At 41.2% G+C, this 21,791-nt stretch overlaps 1 protein-coding gene across 1 annotated transcript in view; it reads right to left on the reverse strand.

The window, feature by feature from the left end:
• The window catches only part of swt1 (SWT1 RNA endoribonuclease homolog), a 90,970-nt gene extending 69,627 nt beyond the window's left edge, over nt 1–21,343 (reverse strand). Inside the window, exons 1-7 of the mRNA XM_056276324.1 lie at nt 21,335–21,343; nt 20,613–20,690; nt 20,451–20,521; nt 19,352–20,294; nt 10,353–10,476; nt 9,471–9,572; nt 6,121–6,312 (exon numbers count right to left, since the gene is read on the reverse strand). Of these exons, the coding sequence (XP_056132299.1) occupies nt 6,121–6,312; nt 9,471–9,572; nt 10,353–10,476; nt 19,352–20,294; nt 20,451–20,521; nt 20,613–20,675 (1,495 nt within the window). The 5' untranslated portion in view covers nt 20,676–20,690; nt 21,335–21,343. The remainder of the gene's footprint in view (nt 1–6,120; nt 6,313–9,470; nt 9,573–10,352; nt 10,477–19,351; nt 20,295–20,450; nt 20,522–20,612; nt 20,691–21,334) is intronic.
• Nucleotides 21,344–21,791: the final 448 nt, after the last annotated feature.

Consider the following 21,791-nt stretch of genomic DNA (forward strand, 5'->3'; position numbering starts at 1 on the left):
TAGAACCATTGCATTTATGGCTATGACTGTGTACTAACCTCACTAAAATCAAGGCATTGCAATTCAAAGAATAAATCAATTACAAAAGTATGAAAATATTTATTTAGCACTGACATTACAACAATGCACAATATAAATTAAAATTCAAAACAAAATGTTTAACTTGACCCCACTCATGTATACATTAAATAATAATGTACAGGCCTATAACTGACTGGCCTGCTGAAAGATTGTAAAATTAAATATGTTCTCTCATAAAAACACAAAGTGCATTTAAATCAAGTGCCTTTTAAATTTTTCTCTGTAGGACTACTACAACTAAGTGCATTCAGAACAAGTGCAACTGCTGAAAGATATAACAATATTTTCTCTGTAGGCCTACAACATAACAGTGTATCAAAACAAAGATTGCCATAGCCTGTAGGCATTTAACAACAACAAATGCACCAAGAATTGTGGATGTGCAAAGTGGAAAACAAATATTTTAACAATAGACACACGCCCATTCTACTTCTTGAGGTAAAGTGGCAGGTTTTTCTTGATGAAGAGTAGCTTCTCTGCTTTATCACAGTGAAGTCTGTTCCGCTTCTCATCGAGAACATGAGCTGCAGCACTGAACAGTCTCTCGCTGTCAGTGCTTGTGCACGGAGCAGACAAGTACTTGCGTGCCATCTTTGCCAGGTCAGGAAAGCAGCCATGGTTATTTCTCCAGTAGGCAAAAGGGTTATCACTTCTGGAGATGGGGACTTCAGACAGATAACCATCCAACTGTTGAGCGGTTGAGCTTGTTGTCTGCCTGATATTTGAGAAAGATAAAGGGCCAGTGCATAAACATTTTTATCAAATAAAATAAAAACTGTCTAGCAGAAAAATAAAATCATCTGATAGTCACATATAGTAAGTCAGAACAGAATAGCCTACCTATTATTTGGGGCACTCTCTTGCAGGATCTCATTGAACATATCAGACAAGGAAGGTGCATGCCCCTCATCTGGTGCAGAGAGACGAGTCCTTTTTTCTGCGCTCTGCTCTCCTGCTGCGCTCTGCTCTCCTCCCGCGCTGTGCGCTGGTCCGTCTCCAAGCGGGTTGTCCGCATCCATCGCGGCCTGGATCATTTCACGTGCGCGCTGCTTTAATCCCACATCCAAGTAATGATCCTTACAACGCGGATCAAGTACAGTCGCGATGAAGTGCAGAGGATCCGAATAGATCTCAGTGAAACGTGTGTTGACAGACTCTAAGAGTGTGCTTTTCATTGTTTTCACTCCGTGGTCCGTCTCAACCTCTTTGCTTAAAAGACACTTTAGTGCCGCAATTAACGGAATAACGTCTGCTACAGATACATCAGCGGAGCTGATCTCTTTAGTTAACTGCTCAAAGGGGGCAAGAAGAGAGAGAATGTTCTCTATTAAGACCCACTGGTGTGAAGTGAATGTCACGGGGAGCTCGTGATCTGCGCTGTATGCAGCCAAGACTCGCTTTTGCGCAAAGAGGCTTTCCAGCATGTAAAAAGTGCTGTTCCAGCGTGTACTCACGTCTTGTTGAAACCGTTTTATTGGTGTTCCAAACTGATCTTACATAGACTGTAAGCGGGAATAGGCCAGCTGAGAATGTTTAAAGTGGCCAACAATTCTTCTGCCTATAGCCAATACGTCTTTTACGCTGCGCTGAGACAACACTCCCTCATTCACAGCCAGATGTAGTGTGTGGGCCATGCACCATATTCCTTTCAGCTGGCTGTCTTCTATCGCTTTTGCCATATTTCTTGCATTGTCACTGACTATGGCATGCACTTTAGATCGGTCGATATGCCAGGTGTCGAACATATTGGCGAATGCAGCAGAAATGGCTGCTGCTGTATGTGACCCTCTAAACTCGTGAATGGAGCAGAATCTTTTGCAGCTTGAAATCTGTATCGATCCACTGCGGTTAGACTGAGTATACTGGTGAGGCTGACGTCTGAGCTCCATATGTCGGTCGTGAAACTGACAGCTGTAATATCTGATGCTATAAGCTCATGGACATGAGTTGCAACAACATTAAACAGCTCAGGTAAACACACGTCTGAGAAATGCCGTCTGCTTGGCATGGCATAACGGGGCTCAATGTGATCAATCAGCCTACGAAAACCCACATCTTCTACGACAGAGAACGGCTGATCATCTAAGGCAATAAACTCCATAATTTTTTGTGTTATGCCCTTTGCCTTAGCACCATCACTGGAAAACGTTCTTGCCTTTTCAAATAAGTCCGCTACGTGGGCATGCTCGGATTGACTTTTCTTTTCTGCGCCACATTCTTCTCATATTCAGAATGGCAATCGGGGTGTTTGGATTTCAGGTGATAAATTAAACCCGATGTGGAGAAACTCTTTGCAGACACACCCCCTCTTGAAATTTCAGCATTGCATGTTTTGCAAATCGCTATCCGTGGGTCTTTCTCCGAGATATTGAAATAAGTCCACACCGCAGACATGTTGGCTCTTATCCAGATAACCGTGTGCTGGCTGCGCTTTTTGCTTGCGTCATCACAATTCTGTTTCGGCCGTGTTGTTTCGGTGATTTAGGTCTTTCGGCCGAAAACTGAAAATGCACTTTTGGGCCATTTTCGGCCGAAAATGTTCGGTGGCCGAATTTTTGGTGCATCCCTAATTCTGAATTTGTACAAAATGTGTCCTGTCTGTAAGGTAGGAAGCAAACCACTGATACGCAGTGCACCCAACTCCAATGCTAGCCAGACGATCCATGAGGAGCTGATGGGATATAGTATCAAAGGCTACTGTGAGGTTAAGGAGGATGAGGATAGAGAGTAGACCGGAGTCAGCTGCACAAAGGAGGTCATTGGTGATCTTTACCAGGGCTGTTTTTGTGCTATGCTTGGCGCGAAAGCCAGATTGGAATTTTAGAGGCAAAAGGATTTGAAAAGAGACTTAAATTTTCAAACTTTTTAGAAAAAAAAAATCACAACCCAAGTTGTGAAAGGACAATTTTTTTCTAATAATACTATGTTAGATAAAAAAAGACCATTCCATTCTTAAGCTCAAAGCAAGGGCCTAAGAACAAACTTGCCATTGAACAGCCAGAAATAAAAAATCTGACATGAGGTTTTATACAAAGCTTTTTGTTTTCTTAATGTAAGCATTAAATGTAGTGTTACTGAGGGTCGACATTTCACTAACTGGCTCAACCATTGCAAGATTTTTTTTAAGTCTGAGCAACAGCAAAATTGTCCTTACTAGAATTTACACAGGGAATGAAAGTAAAGACAATGAATCATCCATAGAGCCGATCACCAAAATCTTTGAGCCTTACTTTTCAGAAATCAATATAACTTTCTGAACACTTTATAAAAGTAAGCTACCTAGAGATCGAAGTAAGACAGAAGTAGATTAAAGTGAGGTGGTAAGTCTTTTGTTTTTTGGAGTGAACACTTCCTACAGATGCTCAAGTCATTTAATACATGCAACAGAACACTCTTCTACCAATTTGCAGTGGCACATACATTGTTGTTTTCTGGGAAAGCCAGTTTTCCATTTTTCTGAGGGGCAGCATCACAATAGCGGATACCCTTTAGCTTGACAAGCTGGTTACAAAGGCTAGCTCTGTTTTGATTCTGAACTTGGACAACCCAGATGTTGTGAAAATGCTGAGGCCGCTGTCCATACTGAAATACATCTTAGACAGCCAGTCATCCTCCTGAGGATAAAATTATGTTGCTACAGTGCACCCTCAGCTCAACCACATGATGCACAACAAGAAGCACCTCAGGAGCTCATTCACATCAGTTGCCACTGACAATGCCTCCTGCAACACGTCCTCGTGCACGCTCACTAATCCAGATAAGAAAATCAAAGAAAGAACGCTGAATCGGTTCATCTGGACACAACGTTTATTAAGAGAAACGTTTCTTCACTCATCTAAGTGACATCTTCAGTTTCAACTGACTGCAGGTATCCCCATCCTTGTAAACAAAACAGTGGCATAATGACTGAAAACGACTGATTTCATATGCAAATTGTATGAGCATTTCTAGAGTTTCAATGGCAATGTTTACTATTCAAAGAGGATTGGGGAATGGTTTCAATCACAGCATTGTAAGATGGCAACAGATGTACTAAGATGTATGAAGAAGTGGAGGTAGTCTGTATTAAAATTACAAAACAACGCCACCCTTAGCAATAGGACCACCCTTAACTCTGACCAAGTGTGTCTGCTACTGAAGCTGTGCCTTCAGTCCACATACTTCACATACAGGGGGCAGTACTATAGGCAGAGGCATGGGTGTGCTATGGGTTTCCCAGTCTCACCTATTATAGTGGCCAACTTGTGTGTGGAGGAAGTGGAAAAAAGGGCTCTGATGTCCTATCCAGGGACACCACCTAGCCATTGGGTCAGATTTGTGGATGACACCTGGGTTAAAATTAAATGTCAGGATGTACCACATTTCACTGACCACAGTGAAATGTGGTACATCTGTGAATCTCTGTGAACAACCACATCAAGTTCACCAGGGAGAATGAAGAAAATGACAGGTTACCCTTCTTAGACTGTGAAATTGCAATTGGTGACGGGGGATATTTGATTGTTGATGTTTACCATAAACCAGCACATACTGATTGATCAGTACTTAATGTTTGACTCTCATCATCCACTGGAGCACAAACTAGGAGTCATCAGGACGCTGTACCACTAAGCTGACAATGTCCCCACCGACACAGTGGCTGGGGAAGGGGAGAAATCCTACATTAAACAAGCCCTGGTTAAGTGTGGTTATCCTAACTGGGCATTTGTCAAAGCCAGGAAGATGCCCAAACAGTGCACCGGCCAATCGAAGAGAGGAGAAGAACAACAGCTGCCTAAGTGTAAACCAGTGGTGATGCCATATGTGGTGGGAGTGTTGGAACAGTTGAGATGCGTATTTTCCAAATAACGCAGTTATTGCTTTCAAACCCCAAAACAAGCTGTGCCAGAAATTGGTCAACCCCAAGGATCAGGTCCCTCAGCACAAACAGAGCAATATAGTATACGCTGTTAAGTGCTAGGAGGATTGCCGTGACTTATACATTGGGGAAACCAAACAGATGCTGGCCAAGAGGATGGCACAACACAGAAGAGCTAACGCATCTGGCCAGGTCTCCACAGTCTACACCCATCTACAGGCCAGTGGCCACTCTTTCAAGGATGAGGATGTGCACATCATTGATAGGGAGGATGTGCAGGTTTGAACGGGGGGTCAAAGAGGCCATCTATGTGAAGAGGGAACAACCATCCCTGAACCGGGGGGAGGGGGGGGGCTGAGAGTACATCTGTCGCCAACTTACAATGCTGTGATTTCAACCATTTTCCAACCCTCTGTGAATAGTACAGTTTGCCATTGAAACTAGTTAATGCTCATGGCAATTTGCATATGAAACCAATCGTTTACGGTCGTTATGCAACTGTATTGTTTATAAGGGTGGGTGATGAGTGATGAGTCACTCAATAAACGTTGTCTCAAGATGAACTGATTCAATTTTCTTTGACCTCCTGCAGCAGCAACCCTGATCAAGTAAGACTTCTGAAACCTGGTCACATTGTTTTATTTAATTGAACTGCTCTCTTCTGGATGACTGTTCATAAGCCATGATTCTCATATGAATTTATGCACACGACCTGCACAAGTTTCTTCTGTACGTGAACTTTAGTGTACACATTGCTGTAGCTGCTTTCATTTGTAAATAATCTTACGATTTATAACAGTTGACAATGCGCATTGGTATGCCAGTATTTGTTACTGTGTACATTTTACAGAGAGTATAACATATGCATACAACATATGCATAAATATTTAAGATTAATTCCTTGCAATATTAATTCAGTACAATAAAAATCCATAACATATACATTCGGACATCTGAACAATTTTCTGCATATGCATATATGATTCCCTATAACATTGTACATAGTTTGCAATGCACACTCACTGTAGTTACATGTCTGTTGTACCATTCTTATATTCTTATCTGAAATTACTTGTAATACTTTATCACTTTGCATATGCTCTGTATCCCCTTCTTGCAATAGCAATGACTTTGTTTCTCAACATAGTTTCGTACCTCCAACAATGGGACTCTTAACTTACGGCTGATCTGTGTCGCCTGCTGCATGGACTGTCCCCAGAGGTGTGGCTCCTGGCTCTTCAGACAGTTATAAATATAGTTGACAGCAGGAAAGGCCAAGTGGGTCATAGAACTTGCCAGTCTCCTCTTATTCTTCAGGGAATCCAGCTCCTGAAGAACCACCCAGGGAATCAGAGCCACAGGGAAGCCCCGTGCTAAGAAAAAAAACCAGGCAAACATAGGGGGGACATATTACTAGTATTAATAGACATATTTCAAAATCCACCTCCAAATAGATGTCATTAACTTCTCATTCAGTGAGCACAGGTAGGCCATCTTGGTTAAAAGTTGATTCTCCATGTAAGTGGAGTATTTCTATACATTTTGATTCTTTCAGACATGTTTTTTAAGTCCTTCAGATTTGACTATTTGCTCCTCTGAATCCTACAGAATCATGCAGGGAATCAGAACTGTAGGAAAGCCCTGAGCTCAAATAAGGCACAGAGAGGAAAGGGTCATAGAGAATTGACATTGTTAAACATTAAACAAGGGGGTAGACGGCTTGTAAAACATATTTTTCCCAACCATTTTCCCCTAAAACGTCTTTAGTCTCCAGAATATGTAGGATATGCATATGAGCCATTCTTTCCTCAAGCCACGAGAATTCTAGTTGCATTTGGGAAGGAGGTAGGGAAAGAGGACAAAGAGGAGAACTGTGGAAAAAGCGAATATGGGTGTGGTGAATAGAGGGGATGAAGAAAAAGTAGGTAGAGAACAATAAAACGAAGAGAGGCAAGCCGGAAAAAAAGACGCATGTAAAAATGATGAAAGATGGGAAAACAAATGTGCTACAAGCAAGGAGCAGGATTATAATTGAATAAACTAGTAGCAATTAACTAACAACCACTTAGCACAAATGACCACTTCTGTGGTTATTCGTGGCAGTAAGTCATTTTCACATAACACAAGCAAAACAATATTCCTTACCACATCCAAAACAACAATGAATCATTCAAGAAAAAGTTAACACTAAATTCAATGAAGGTTGAATCAGTTCATCTGGACACAAAGTTTATTGACAGACATGTTTCATCACTCAACTAAGTCACATCTTCAGTCTAAACTGACTGCAGGTATCCCCACCCCTTTTAAACAATATAGTTGCATAACGACCGAAACCAACGACTAAAATGGGTGTGACCTTTAACTACAGTTTCAATGGCCATGCGTACTATTCACATAGGATTACGGATTGTTGCAATCACAGCAACAGATGCACTCTTAGCCCCCCCCCCCCCCCCCCCCGGTTCAGGAATGGTCATCCCCTCCTAACATAGAGGGCATCATCCTCCCTATCAAGGATGTGCACATCCTCATCCTTGAAGATGGCGACAGATGTATAACGACCGAAACCATCGACCAGTTTCATGATCAAATATGGTTGTGCTATTAACTAGTTTCGATGGCCATGTGTACCAGAGCCCTAGAAAGAGAGAGTTACGTCAACTCCGTAGACGTCAATGGGCCAATCATTTAACAGCAATGGCGGATCATGGGAGCCCCGGATAGTTCCAAACAGTGCGACCCGGGGCAATAGGATTTCTATGGCGAAGGTATGTTTCTCGCATTAATCAAAGGTTAATTTACAGGTAAGAAGCTACAGTTGACATTTTAATGATGACCATTTTACAAGCACGTTGGAATCAAATTAACTTTGTAATTTAAAGCGTGACAGCTCGTCAATTCCTACACATGCGCATACAATATGTGTCACGTTGGAATATATCTATATCTATATATAAATGTAAAAATATTGGTTAGTAGTTACCAGAAATCGCGGCTAAGCAGTTCATTTAAATGACCCGCCAAGCTTCGTTTGGAACTATTCGGCGGCTACATGAACCACGTGACCCTCTCGCGTACTGACCCCTCATTGACGTAACTCTCTCTTTCTAGGGCTCTGATGTGTACTATTCACAGAGGATTGGGGAACAGCTGCAATCACCGCATTGTAAGATGGCAACAGATGTACTCTTAGCCCCCCCTCGATTCAGGGATGGCCGTTTCCTCTTAACATACACTACCGTTCAAAAGTTTGGGATCACCCAAACAATTTTGTGTTTTCCATGAAAAGTCACACTTATTCACCACCATATGTTGTGAAATGAATAGAAAATAGAGTCAAGACATTGACAAGGTTAGAAATAATGATTTGTATTTGAAATAAGATTTTTTTTACATCAAACTTTGCTTTCGTCAAAGAATCCTCCATTTGCAGCAATTACAGCATTGCAGACCTTTGGCATTCTAGCTGTTAATTTGTTGAGGTAATCTGGAGAAATTGCACCCCACGCTTCCAGAAGCAGCTCCCACAAGTTGGATTGGTTGGATGGGCACTTCTTTGAGCAGATTGAGTTTCTGGAGCATCACATTTGTGGGGTCAATTAAACGCTCAAAATGGCCAGAAAAAGAGAACTTTCATCTGAAACTCGACAGTCTATTCTTGTTCTTAGAAATGAAGGCTATTCCATGCGAGAAATTGCTAAGAAATTGAAGATTTCCTACACCGGTGTGTACTACTCCCTTCAGAGGACAGCACAAACAGGCTCTAACCAGAGTAGAAAAAGAAGTGGGAGGCCGCGTTGCACAACTGAGCAAGAAGATAAGTACATTAGAGTCTCTAGTTTGAGAAACAGACGCCTCACAGGTCCCCAACTGGCATCTTCATTAAATAGTACCTGTTAGAGCCTGTTTGTGCTGCTACAAATCATTATTTCTAACCTTGTCAATGTCTTGACTCTATTTTCTATTCATTTCACAACATATGGTGGTGAATAAGTGTGACTTTTCATGGAAAACACAAAATTGTTTGGGTGATCCCAAACTTTTGAACGGTAGTGTAGATGGCATCTTTGACTCCCTGTTCAAACCATCGTTCCTCCCTATCAAGGATCGAAAGAGTGACCACTGGCCAATAGATTGATGTAGACTGCGGGGTCCTGGCCTGACGTGTTAGCTCCCCTGTGTTGTGCCATTCTTTTGGCCAGCGTCTGTTTAGTTTCCCCAATGTATAAATCACAGCAATCCTCCAGGCACTTAACAGCGTAAGCTATATTGCTCTGTTTGTGCCAGAGAACCCAATCCTTGGGGTAGACAAACTTCTGGCACAGCGTGTTTTGAGGTTTGAAAGCAACTGGATACCTGCTGTCAGTTTAGACTGAAGATGTCACTTAGTTGAGTGATGAAACGTATCTGCCAACAAACGTTGTATCCAGCTGAACCGATTCAACCTTCTTTGATTTTCTTACCAATATTACTGAGCATGCATCAAGACATTAACAATAAATTGTTATCCAGAAATTATTCCAACCACCTCCAAGCCCATGAGATGTTATTGTTTTGACAAAGTCCAGATGACTGAGAAGGATGTTGGTGTCCAGTACGATGATGAGATCTTGCTGACAGGGCTTTTCACCTGCGAAAAAAGGGAGTTTGTGATGAGTTATTCCATAACCACAAAAAAATTACGCAGGACTTTATTGTGATTTTAAAAATACATTCAATCTTTATTTTCAGTGGATTGTATGTATGTAGAAAATCAACTATGACACAGAACAAAAACACAGCAAGAGAAAGGCAAACAGGCACACATTTAGAAATAGCTGTTATTAAAACATGGGCTGCATATCTAAAAGCATAGTGGGAAATGCAAAGCAATGAGGGGAAGTACCACACCCCCAAGTAGAATTTTTAAGGCTCTTGTTCAACACAGCGTTCATGGAAATTGAGTGGTGAACTAACTTTAAACATTACTTTTTAGATAAAAAATAATTCTTCCTAAGCTATGCATGAAAACATAATATGCTGTTGGCCAGAGAGATTTACTATATATATATTTTATGCCTGTGGAAAATTAATACTAGATAAAACTAGCTTTTAGCGCAACTTTTCAAAAAACGTTTGACAGAATAGCTGACTTTTCTGGACTATTCAGTGTTTTCTATCACATGTTAATCATTTTCAAATTTTTCTTAGATTTGCTATGACTGGCAAAGACTCTTCAACATTTGTTTTCAAAAATGAATAAATATTTTTCTTTATTTAGCCTGCAGAACTGACTTCTCAAAAAGACTACCTCACCATGAGGATTTAATCTTGAAACTGCACAATTCTCTTCTTGATATTCTATTTATACTGTAGCCAAATATATCATTTCTCTTCTCTTAGTCTTTTGAAAAAGGGAACTCAAACCTACCAGAATAAATCCATTCTTCTGGTGGGTCTATTTCCATACAAGTGAGTTCTCCATAGCTCTCTGATACTTTCAGCTTCAGTATATTTTCAGAGCGGGCCTGGTGAAGCTCTTCAACCACCTTAGTCTACAACAACATTTTAAAGAAGAAACTAAATCAACAAAACCACTTAGACAAGTAGCACCAATCTTTAAAAAAAAGTTATGGTCACTGCATAACTGCACATATATGCAAAAAGACAGTAGAAAAAGTAATTTCATTGGCTACTTGACAAAATCCCATTTCCATTAATCGATGATGAATTTCAGTCATGAACCAAAAAGTGTACAAAAATAAATTGATGTGAATTGATGATGAAAGAAATTAAGCTCAAACTAAAGTAATAAAATTTTTTTTTTTTTAAATAGATCAACCTGTATTAAAGATAAACACCTCTTAGAAAGGGTAAAAAAAACTAAAACCAAAACTTCTGTTTTTGCATAGGCTAGCTATTTCTTAGCTCTACAAGTATTACAGTGGACAGAAAGAAGCTCCCACCAAATTAATTTATAGAGACAACATTAAAATACTTTTTTAGCTTGCAGGCATCTCACATCATAAGTTTATAAGGGGAACAGATGTAAAAGGAATTGAAATTTTTAAAACATAAAAGAGTAAGAGGCCTACAGACTGGAATGGAATTGATGTTTATATGGTTAAAAATATTATTGGGTGTGTGGTGAAACCTCTTACATATATTTGTAATCAGTCTCAAAAAACTGGTATATTCACAAGCAAAATTAAAACAGCTTAAGTCATACCTACATATAAGGCTGGAGATAGACATGTAATCTCAAATTACAGACCTGTTTCCTTACTTTCACAGTTCTCAACAATACAGGGAAAAAATATATGCTATAACAGATTAGACGACTTCATCACAAAACAATATACTTTGTGAACAGCAATATGGCTTCAGGTATAATAGGATAACTTTGTCTGCACTCATGGAATTTGTGGAGGAAATAACTGCAATAGAAAATAAAGAATATGCAGTGGAGATATTCTTGGATCTCAAAAAAGCATTTGATACAGTTGGCCATGATTATTATAAAATAAATTACAAAGATATGGGATTGGCGGGGTGGCACTCTTAGGATTGAAGTGACTTGTACACTGGGGAAACTAAACAGACGCTGGCCAAAAGAATAGCACAACACAGGAGAGCTAACACATCAGACCAGGACTCCACAGTCTACACAATATACAGGCCAGTGGCCACTCTTTCAGGGATGAGGCTGTGCACATTTTTGATAGGGAGGAACGACGGTTTGAACAGGGAGTCAAAGAAACCATCTATGTGAAGAAGGAACGACCATCCCTGAACTGGGGGGGGGGGGCTAAGAGTACATCTGTCACCATTTTACAATGCTGCGATTGAAACTATTCCCCAATCCTCTGTGAATAGTACGCATGGCCATCGAAACTCTAATCAGCACACCCACATTTAATCATGAAACTGGTCGTTGGTTTCAATCGTTATACATCTCTCACCATTTTACAATGCTATGATTGCAACAATCCCTAATCCTCTGTGAATAGTAAACATGGCCTTTGAAACTAAAGATCACACCCATATTTGCATATGAAACTAGTCGTTGGTTTCGGTCGTTAGGCACTGCATTGTACTGAATTGTTTATAAGGGGTGGGGGATACCTGCAGTCAGTTTAGACTGAAGATGTCACTTAGATGAGCAATGACACGTGTCTGTCAAACATTGTATCCAGATGAACTGATTCAACCTTCTTTGATAAGAATTAGCACTTCACCCAAAACTGACCAGTTCCCTTTCATGACTGAATGCTGACTGACTGATTTCAAATGCATAGCAAGCCAGCCACCTGGCTTACCATATGTCAAAGACTGGTTCTGACTGCATAAGTTCTTGAAAAAGTAATGCCGGATTTTTGATATATTCTATTGATCCCCGTAGGGAAATTCCGCTCTTACCATGCCTCAGTCAAGAGCACAGACAGGAGTACTAACCCTTACATGCATGTCTTTTTGATTATGGGGGAAACTGGAGAAAACCCACCGCACACATATGGGGAGAAGATGCAAACTCCACATAAAGGATGACCTGGGCTGATCCCCAAGGTTGGACAACCCTGGGGATTCGAACGCAGGACTTCTTGCTGTGAGGCGACAGCGCTAACCACTGCGCCACAATACAAACTAACTAAAATAATGTCATAACCGGTATATACGAAAGTAAAAGCTACAAAAACAGCCCGGCTGAAAGAAAACTTATTGTCCTTTCAAATGATCCCTCCATTACAATGTATTTCATCCAAGTAAGGAGATTCAGCAGTGTTGAGTTTCTGGATACTGAAGTTGTTGAAGTTTTCAGTCTGTATAATTTTAAATGATGCATCAACACACCTGCAAGATATACGCCGAGGAAATATGGAGTAGTGGGGGTTTCTTTGTATGCAGACGACCTGTTACTGCATATAATGAACCCGATCAACTGTGCCACTAAGATAACTCAAATTCTGGATAATTTTGGAGCATTTTCAGGCTACAAAATCAATTTTTACAAAACAGTGTGTTTCCCGATAAATTCTTCAGCCAAACAGCTCATACAGGGGCAAATACCTTTTCATCTTTCACCTGAAAGTTTTAGCTATCTGGGGATTAACATTACCCATTCATTTCAGGCACTACATAAAAATGAATTTGTTAAATAAAGTCAAAGCAGACCTGCAAAAATGGTCCAAATTACCACTGTCAATGGTCGGTAGACTGCAAACTATAAAAATGCATGTTTTGCCAAGGTTTCTGTTTCTTTTCCAGTGCCTACCCCTCTTTCTGACAAAATCATTTTTCAAGCAACTGGATAAAATCATTCTCCCATTTGCATGGGCAGGCAAGGTGGCGAGAATAAGTAAAAGCACTCTACAAGCGACAAGATGGGGTGGTGGACTAGGCCTGCCTAATTTCATGTTTTATTACTGGGCAGCAAATATAAAAAAAAATACTCAGTTAGCTATATGAGGGGAAACTGGACTGGTGTAAAATGGAATCTCTGTCTTGTCACATATCCTCACTTGCAGCTTTGACATGCTCTCCTTTACATATCTCAGTAGTTAACTATTCGTCAAACACAGTTGTTTTGTCAACTTTAAAAATATGGTCACAGTTACGCGAACACTTCAAGTAATTCAATTTCAGTCTCGTTGGCCTGTTGCGCAATAACAATCTTCTTTTTTTTGTTGTTGGATTTTTCCCTTTTTCTCCCCAATTGTATTGCTGCTCCACCCACGCTGCCAATCCAGGGAGGGCTGCAGACTACCACGTTTCCTCTGACACATGTGGAGTTGCTTCTTTTCACCTGACAGTGAAGAGTTTCGCCGGGGGGGGGGGGTAGCACATGGGAGGATCCCCGCTGAACGGGTGCCCCGACTGACCAGAGGAGACACTAGTGCAGCGACCAGGACACATGCCCACAGCCGGCTATCCACCCGCAAACACGGCCAATTGTGTCTGTTGGGGCACCCGACCAAGTCAGAGGTAACACGGGGATTTGGTCCGACAATCCCTGTGTTGGTAAGCAACGGAATAGACTGCCATGCCACCCAGACATAACCATCTATTTTTACCATCTAAACTCAACTATGCCTACACGCTTTGGTATAACAAAGGTATCACATCATTCAGAGACCTTTTCTGGATGGCACCTTTGCCGACTTTGAAAGTCTGATCTGTAAATATAACCTGCCTACAAATAACTTTTTCTGCTATCTCCAGGTTCACAGTGTTTTTTAAAAGATCATTGCACTACGTTTCCTCACTTTCCCCCCGAAGACCTGTCAAATATTTTAGAGAAACCAGAAAACCTGACAGGGCTGACATCTAGGCTATACAGCCACATTCTTAGATCTGACCCCCCTCCACTTGCCAAAATTAAACACAAGTGGGAAGTTATCCAAAGGAATTGAATCAAGTGCAACTGGACTTGGTATATATCCGTTCACGGATATACGTATACCAAGTCCAGTTGCACTTGATTCAATTCCTTTGGATAACCATGACCTGGATGAATGAGAACATTCACAGGCAAGTGGGAAGTTGAACTGGGAGTCCAGTTTCAGGACCCCTGGTGGGAAACAGCCAAATCACAGGTTAATTATCCCTCCTCTTGTGCACGTCTCACTCTTATACAATTTAAAGCACTCCACAGATTGCACTTAAGCAAAGATAACTAGCAAAATACTTTCCTGGCACTAGTGAGGCCTGTAATAGACGTGCTTCCACCTCCTCTCATCTCGTACATACCTTCTGGTCATGTTCAAAATTAACAGGATTTTGGAAAAACTTTTTCAAAATCATATCAGAAGTACTAGCACCCTGTCCACTCATTGCCATTTTTGGAGTGCTCCTTAACGACCCTTAATTTACTAAAAAGAAATGTCCTGTCCTTTGCCTCTCTTATCGCCCATAGATGCGCCCTCTTACACTGGAAAAGATCAAATTCGCTCTTAGAGGGTCGACTAAGAAATTTCACATTACATGGCAACCTACCTTCTCATATTTTGATAAGTTATCTACAGTTCCCATTGCTTAGAAATGCACTTTCCCATCCCTTTGTATCCACTAGTACTGTAGTGGCATCATATATTTTAACTTTTTAAGATGCTGAACATGTTTATATATGGTAGCTATAAACTATATGTACTGCAAAACACTAATTCATCTTATTAAAAGTGGACCAACATGGGGGGGTTGTGTATTTTATGTATATGTATATATATGTGTGTGTGTGTGTGTGTGTGTGTGTATATACACATCGCATCCCCGCAACCCTGGGTAAGGATAAGCGGTTTGGATAATGGATATATATATATATATATATATATATATATATATATATATATATATATATATACACACACACATAAAGAGAGCGAGAGAGAGAGAGAGAGAGAGAGGGAGAGAGCGCGGGGGTTTTTTCTCAGAAAGCATCAATGGTGTTGATAGAAGTGCTCAACTAATGAGGAGCGGAATGTCAATACAGATGCAGGAAAAAAAGTTTTAATACACAGCAGTACAAGCCTGTTTCGTGCGTCGCGCACTCATTTGCAGCTGATGAGTGCGCGACGCACAAAACAGGCTTGTACTGCTATGTATTAAAACTTTTTTTCCTGCATCTGTATTGATATCCATCCATCCATCCATTATCTTAACCGCTTATCCTGCTCTCAGGGTCACGGGGATGCTGGAGCCTATTCCAGCAGTCATTGGGCAGCAGGCAGGGAGACACCCTGGACAGGCCACCAGGCCATCACAGGGCCGACACACACACATACACACACCCATTCATTCCTAGGGACAATTTAGTATGGCCACTTCCCCTGACCTACAGGTCTTTGGACTGTGGGAGGAAACCGGAGCCCCCAGAGGAAACCCATGCAGACACAGGGAGAACATGCAAACTCCACACAGAGGACAACCCAGGATGACCCACCAAGGTTGGACTACCCCGGGGCTCGAACCTAGGACCTTCTTGCTGTGAGGCGACAGCGCTAACCACTGTGCCACCATGCTGTATATATATATATACAGTGGTGGGAAAAAGTGTTTGCCCCCTTCCTGATATTTTATTTTTTTGCATGTTTGTCACACTTAAATGTTTCAGATCATCAAACAAATTTAAATATTAGACAAAGATAACACAAGTAAACACAAAATGCAATTTTTAAATGAAGGTTTTTATTATTAAGGGAAAAGAAAAATCCAAACCTACATGGCCCTGTGTGAAAAAGTGATTGCCCCACCCCCACCGTTAAAACATAAATTAAGTGTGGTTTATCACATCTTTGGAAAGCTGAGTTCAATTTCTCTAGCCATACCCAGGCCTGATTACTGCCACACCTCTTCTCAATCAAGAAATCACTTAAATAGGACCTGCCTGACAAAGTGAAGTAGACCAAAAGATCCTCAAAAGCTAGATATCATGCTGCGATCCAAAGAAATTCAGGAACAAATGAGAAACAAAGTAATTGAAATCTATCAGTCTGGAAAAGGTTATAAAGCCATTTCTAAAGCTTTGGGACTCCGGCGAACCACAGTGAGAGCCATTATCCACAAATGGCGAAAACATGGAATAGCGGTGAACCTTCCCAGGAGTGGCTGGCTGACCAATTTACCCCAAGAGCGCAGCGACGACTCATCCAAGAGGTCACAAAAGACCCCACAACAACATCCAAAGAACTGCAGGCCTCACTTGCCTTAGTTAAGGTCAGTGTTCATGACTCCACCATAAGAAAGAGACTGGGCAAAAATGGCCTGCATGGCAGAGTTCCAAGATGAAAACCACTGCTGAGCAAAAAGAACATACAGGCTCATTTCAGTTTTGCCAGAAAACATCTTGATGATCCCCAAGACTTTTGGGAAAATACTCTGTGGACTGACGAGACAAAAGTTAAACTTTTTGGAAGGTGTGTGTCCCATTACATCTGGTGTAAAAGTAACACAACATTATACCAACAGTAAAATATGGTGGTGGTAGTGTGATGGTCTGGGGCTGTTTTGCTGCTTCAGGACCTGGAAGACTTGCTGTGGTAAATGGAACCATGAATTCTGCTGTCTACCAAAAAATCCTGAAGGAGAATGTCCAGCCATCTGTTCGTGACCTCAAGCTGAAGCGCACTTGGGTTCTGCAGCAGGACAATGATCCAAAACACACCAGCAAGTCCACCTCTGAATGGCTTAAGAAAAACAAAATGAAGACTTTGGAGTGGCCTAGTCAAAGTCCTGACCTGAATCCGATTGAGATGCTGTGGCATGACCTTAAAAAGGCGGTTCATGCTCGAAAACCCTCCAATGTGGCTGAATTACAACAATTCTGCAAAGATGAGTGGGCCAAAATTCCTCCACAGCGCTGTAAAAGACTCATTGCCAGTTATCGCAAACGCTTGATTGCAGTTGTTGCTGCTAAGGGTGGCCCAACCAGTTATTAGGTTTAGGGGGCAATCACTTTTTCACACAGGACCATGTAGCTTTGGATTTTTTTTCCCCCTTAATAATAAAAACCACCTTTTAAAAACTGCATTTTGTGTTTACTTGTGTTATCTTTGTCTAATATTTAAATTTGTTTGATGATCTGAAACATTTAAGTGTGACAAACATGCAAAAAAATAAGAAATCAGGAAGGGGGCAAACACTTTTTCACACTACTGTATAATAGAGAGAGAGAGAGGGAGAGAGAGAGTTTTTTTTCGGAAACCGTCAATGGGGGCGGTCTGTCCTGGGTGTCTACCCGTCTGCCGCCCAATGACTGCTGGGATAGGCTCCAGCATCCCCGTGACCCTGAGAGCAGGATAAGCGGTTCGGATAATGGATGGATATATACACTACCGTTCAAAAGTTTGGGATCACCCAAACAATTTTGTGTTTTCCATGAAAAGTCACACTTATTCACCACCATATGTTGTGAAATGAATAGAAAATACAGTCAAGACATTGACAAGGTTAGAAATAATGATTTGTATTTGAAATAAGATTTTTTTTACATCAAACTTTGCTTTCGTCAAAGAATCCTCCATTTGCAGCAATTACAGCATTGCAGACCTTTGGCATTCTAGCTGTTAATTTGTTGAGGTAATCTGGAGAAATTGCACCCCACGCTTCCAGAAGCAGCTCCCACAAGTTGGATTGGTTGGATGGGCACTTCTTTGAGCAGATTGAGTTTCTGGAGCATCACATTTGTGGGGTCAATTAAACGCTCAAAATGGCCAGAAAAAGAGAACTTTCATCTGAAACTCGACAGTCTATTCTTGTTCTTAGAAATGAAGGCTATTCCATGCGAGAAATTGCTAAGAAATTGAAGATTTCCTACACCGGTGTGTACTACTCCCTTCAGAGGACAGCACAAACAGGCTCTAACAGGTACTATTTAATGAAGATGCCAGTTGGGGACCTGTGAGGCGTCTGTTTCTCAAACTAGAGACTCTAATGTACTTATCTTCTTGCTCAGTTGTGCAACGCGGCCTCCCACTTCTTTTTCTACTCTGGTTAGAGCCTGTTTGTGCTGTCCTCTGAAGGGAGTAGTACACACCGGTGTAGGAAATCTTCAATTTCTTAGCAATTTCTCGCATGGAATAGCCTTCATTTCTAAGAACAAGAATAGACTGTCGAGTTTCAGATGAAAGTTCTCTTTTTCTGGCCATTTTGAGCGTTTAATTGACCCCACAAATGTGATGCTCCAGAAACTCAATCTGCTCAAAGAAGTGCCCATCCAACCAATCCAACTTGTGGGAGCTGCTTCTGGAAGCGTGGGGTGCAATTTCTCCAGATTACCTCAACAAATTAACAGCTAGAATGCCAAAGGTCTGCAATGCTGTAATTGCTGCAAATGGAGGATTCTTTGACGAAAGCAAAGTTTGATGTAAAAAAAATCTTATTTCAAATACAAATCATTATTTCTAACCTTGTCAATGTCTTGACTCTATTTTCTATTCATTTCACAACATATGGTGGTGAATAAGTGTGACTTTTCATGGAAAACACAAAATTGTTTGGGTGATCCCAAACTTTTGAACGGTAGTGTATATATATATATTTATGTGTGGTCTTTTTTGGAAATCGTCAATGATGTTGATGAAAGTGCTCAACAAATGAGGAGCGGCATATTAAGAGAGATGTAGGAAAAAAACTGCAATTCATAACAGTACGAGCCTGTTTCGTGCGTTGCATACTCATCAGCTGCCAAGTTGGCTATACCACAAAGGAAAAAACCTGCGAATAAATGCTATGTTGCCTCGCACCACGTCCCTAGTTGCGGTGCACAGCAACCAATGGGAGGGTAGGAAACATTTGAAAAGTAACATCAGGGACATTACAACCAATGAGGGAGGGGCTTTTTCCAAATTGAGCCCCAGCCCCTCCCTGACAGGGAGGTATAAACAACCGACAGATAGGTATAAAAACTGAAAAGTGGTGAAAAACTTGAACAGTTACCTGTTTGGCATTTTTTAATGATGTCTCAAATCCTGAAGGCTCAGTTCCACTTGTGTTATTTCTGGTCTTTGTAGAGATACTGTCTTTTTTATCCATCCAACGTGCTCTACTAACCAGCAGAGGTTGAGCCTTTTTTGGTATCCTAACATTGGGATGCGGAGCTGGAGTGTTGGGGGACATCAGTGGTGGAGTGCATGCTGACTTGTCTGTCACATGTGACACTGATGGGACGTTCCGTTGTTTTGGGGCATTGCTATTTGAGATAATGCATTCGGTTGGGGTGTAAGACTGCGTTTTGGTTTTACTGGAGGACGACACTGAGGAGTTTTTGGCTCCCACACACAAATTATTCATGGTTTTCAAGTCCTCTCTTCTACGTGCCTGGCACTTCCTCTTAATCATCTCAATACTATTTAACCTCAGTTTCACGGCCGGTGAGGTGATCTCTCTTTGTTTCCTGATGTTTGTATTTTTGCTCTCTTTTCCAGATTTGGGTGACACCTCTCGTTTGGAGCTCCTCTTGACAAGTGTTTTTCTGGGTTCCTGCATTTTAACTGTTGCAGAACTAGAGCTCGTCGAATGCTTGACTAATCTGGTGGCGGTCTTCTGGGACTCATTCTGCAAGTCACACTGGAAGGTTTTCTCCCCTCTTTGAAGGGCTGTATCTGGACTGTAAATGTGGAAGGGTTCTAATGGTGCTCCTACTACTTTGTCACTGGCATTAGTAACAATACCTTTCCCTAAAGTACAGTTTTTTGCCTGAGTAGAACAGCTGCTTCCATGGCGAGGCCTGAACATATGTTGTGTCGTTACAGATGCCACTTCCTTTTCATCAGAGCTGTTGTTTGATTTTGCCAGTCCGTAGGTAGCCTTTTTAATCTGACGGACGTCCTGGGAACCCTCTCTAATTTGAGGACCACAATCTTTCTGTTTCTTTGTGTTGCTAGATGTGAAAGAGCAGACAGATTGTCAGTCATAAATACTGAAAAATATCCTTCAGACTTCAATGAAAATGAACTTGTATAGCAGTGTACGTCTTTAAAATTATTTCACACATCATTAGTATTGGTAAGAGGACTTCATCCGGCAATTCTCTTACCTGCCATAACTGCTGTTAAATCCCTCCCTCTTAGTACTTTTGTACTTGGTGAACTCTCCCCACCGGGTTGCCTGAAAAACAATAGAAACCAACACCAAAACCTCTATTATCATTACCCTATGTAACAGGCTCTACCATAAATGTTGTGTAAGCCTGTCTCACCTTCTCATTCTCCTCACTTGAGGATGAAGACAACCTCTTTTTCTTTCTGGCCTTTTTGGGCATTGTCCTGTTAATTTCCTTTAAAAGAGCACAAGTGAATGTTTTTTGTCGTAAGGGGGATAAACGCTATGGCTTGTTATGCCCTTGTTGAGACCTAATTTAAGGTCTGACAGTCATTGTTAGCTAAGCTAATCTTTCTAAATAGGCCACAGCTACACTAAATTTAGTTGCAATAGCGTGAGAAGCAACGTTGCGGGACGTATCACAGTCACTGAAGAGCAATGGCTGTTGGGGTCAATAGTAAAACGATAGAAAAGTGTCAGAAAAGACACTCTTTTCACCTGTTCAAAGGGGCAACTCTATCTGCCATATGACAAATGTGTCATTACTACCTATGTTATGCAACTACATAGACAACGAATAAATGTCGCAAATGGGCAGAATCCCATCATTTAGACGAACTATAAAATAACGCTAAACGTTGAGCTATAAGGAAATAACTGGCTGTTACAAAATTGAATGTAGGTTAGCTGACTAGCTAATTGTCCACTCAGAAACTAGAACAGCTAACGGTGAAGTTATCCGTTTGTCAATACAGCCAGTTTGAGACAACCCTGTAACAATAATGTTTGCGTTACTTTAGTGCCTGAGGCTTACGCGTACATATACGATGAGTAAGCTGAAGTTGTAGTATAAACTGCCGAAACACGCACAACACAGACCTCGGTGGGTTGCTACGTCAACGCCTGAGTCCAAAACATCCGTTTATTGCGACGGAAACAGTCCTCCGAGGTTCGTCTTTGGAGATATTCTTCTTCTTTACATTTATTGGCGGTTAGCGAATAACGATTTGACACATTACCGCCACCAACTGGAACGGTGAGTGGACCAGAATGTCAATTTACTATTAAAACAAAACAAAAACAACAAAAAAACTCATGTCTTCTCAATTAAACTCGTTATTTCTCAGGTTTCTGAGAGGGACTAAAAGCCGCTCTCAGCAGCTGCTGCACACCTTCTTCAGAAACTCCTACAACATCCAGAAATGCAGATGGGACTGCAGATAAAAATTAGCTGCGAGCTGACTCTGGTGCAATTGTAAAATTGTGCGTTGTCCCTGTAAAATAAACAATAAACTAAACGTCTTTGCTGCATCAACAATTCTGTCAATTCTCTCCG

The sequence above is a fragment of the Lampris incognitus genome, chromosome 3 (assembly GCF_029633865.1).
Source record: "Lampris incognitus isolate fLamInc1 chromosome 3, fLamInc1.hap2, whole genome shotgun sequence".
Taxonomy (NCBI): Eukaryota; Metazoa; Chordata; class Actinopteri; order Lampriformes; family Lampridae; genus Lampris; species Lampris incognitus.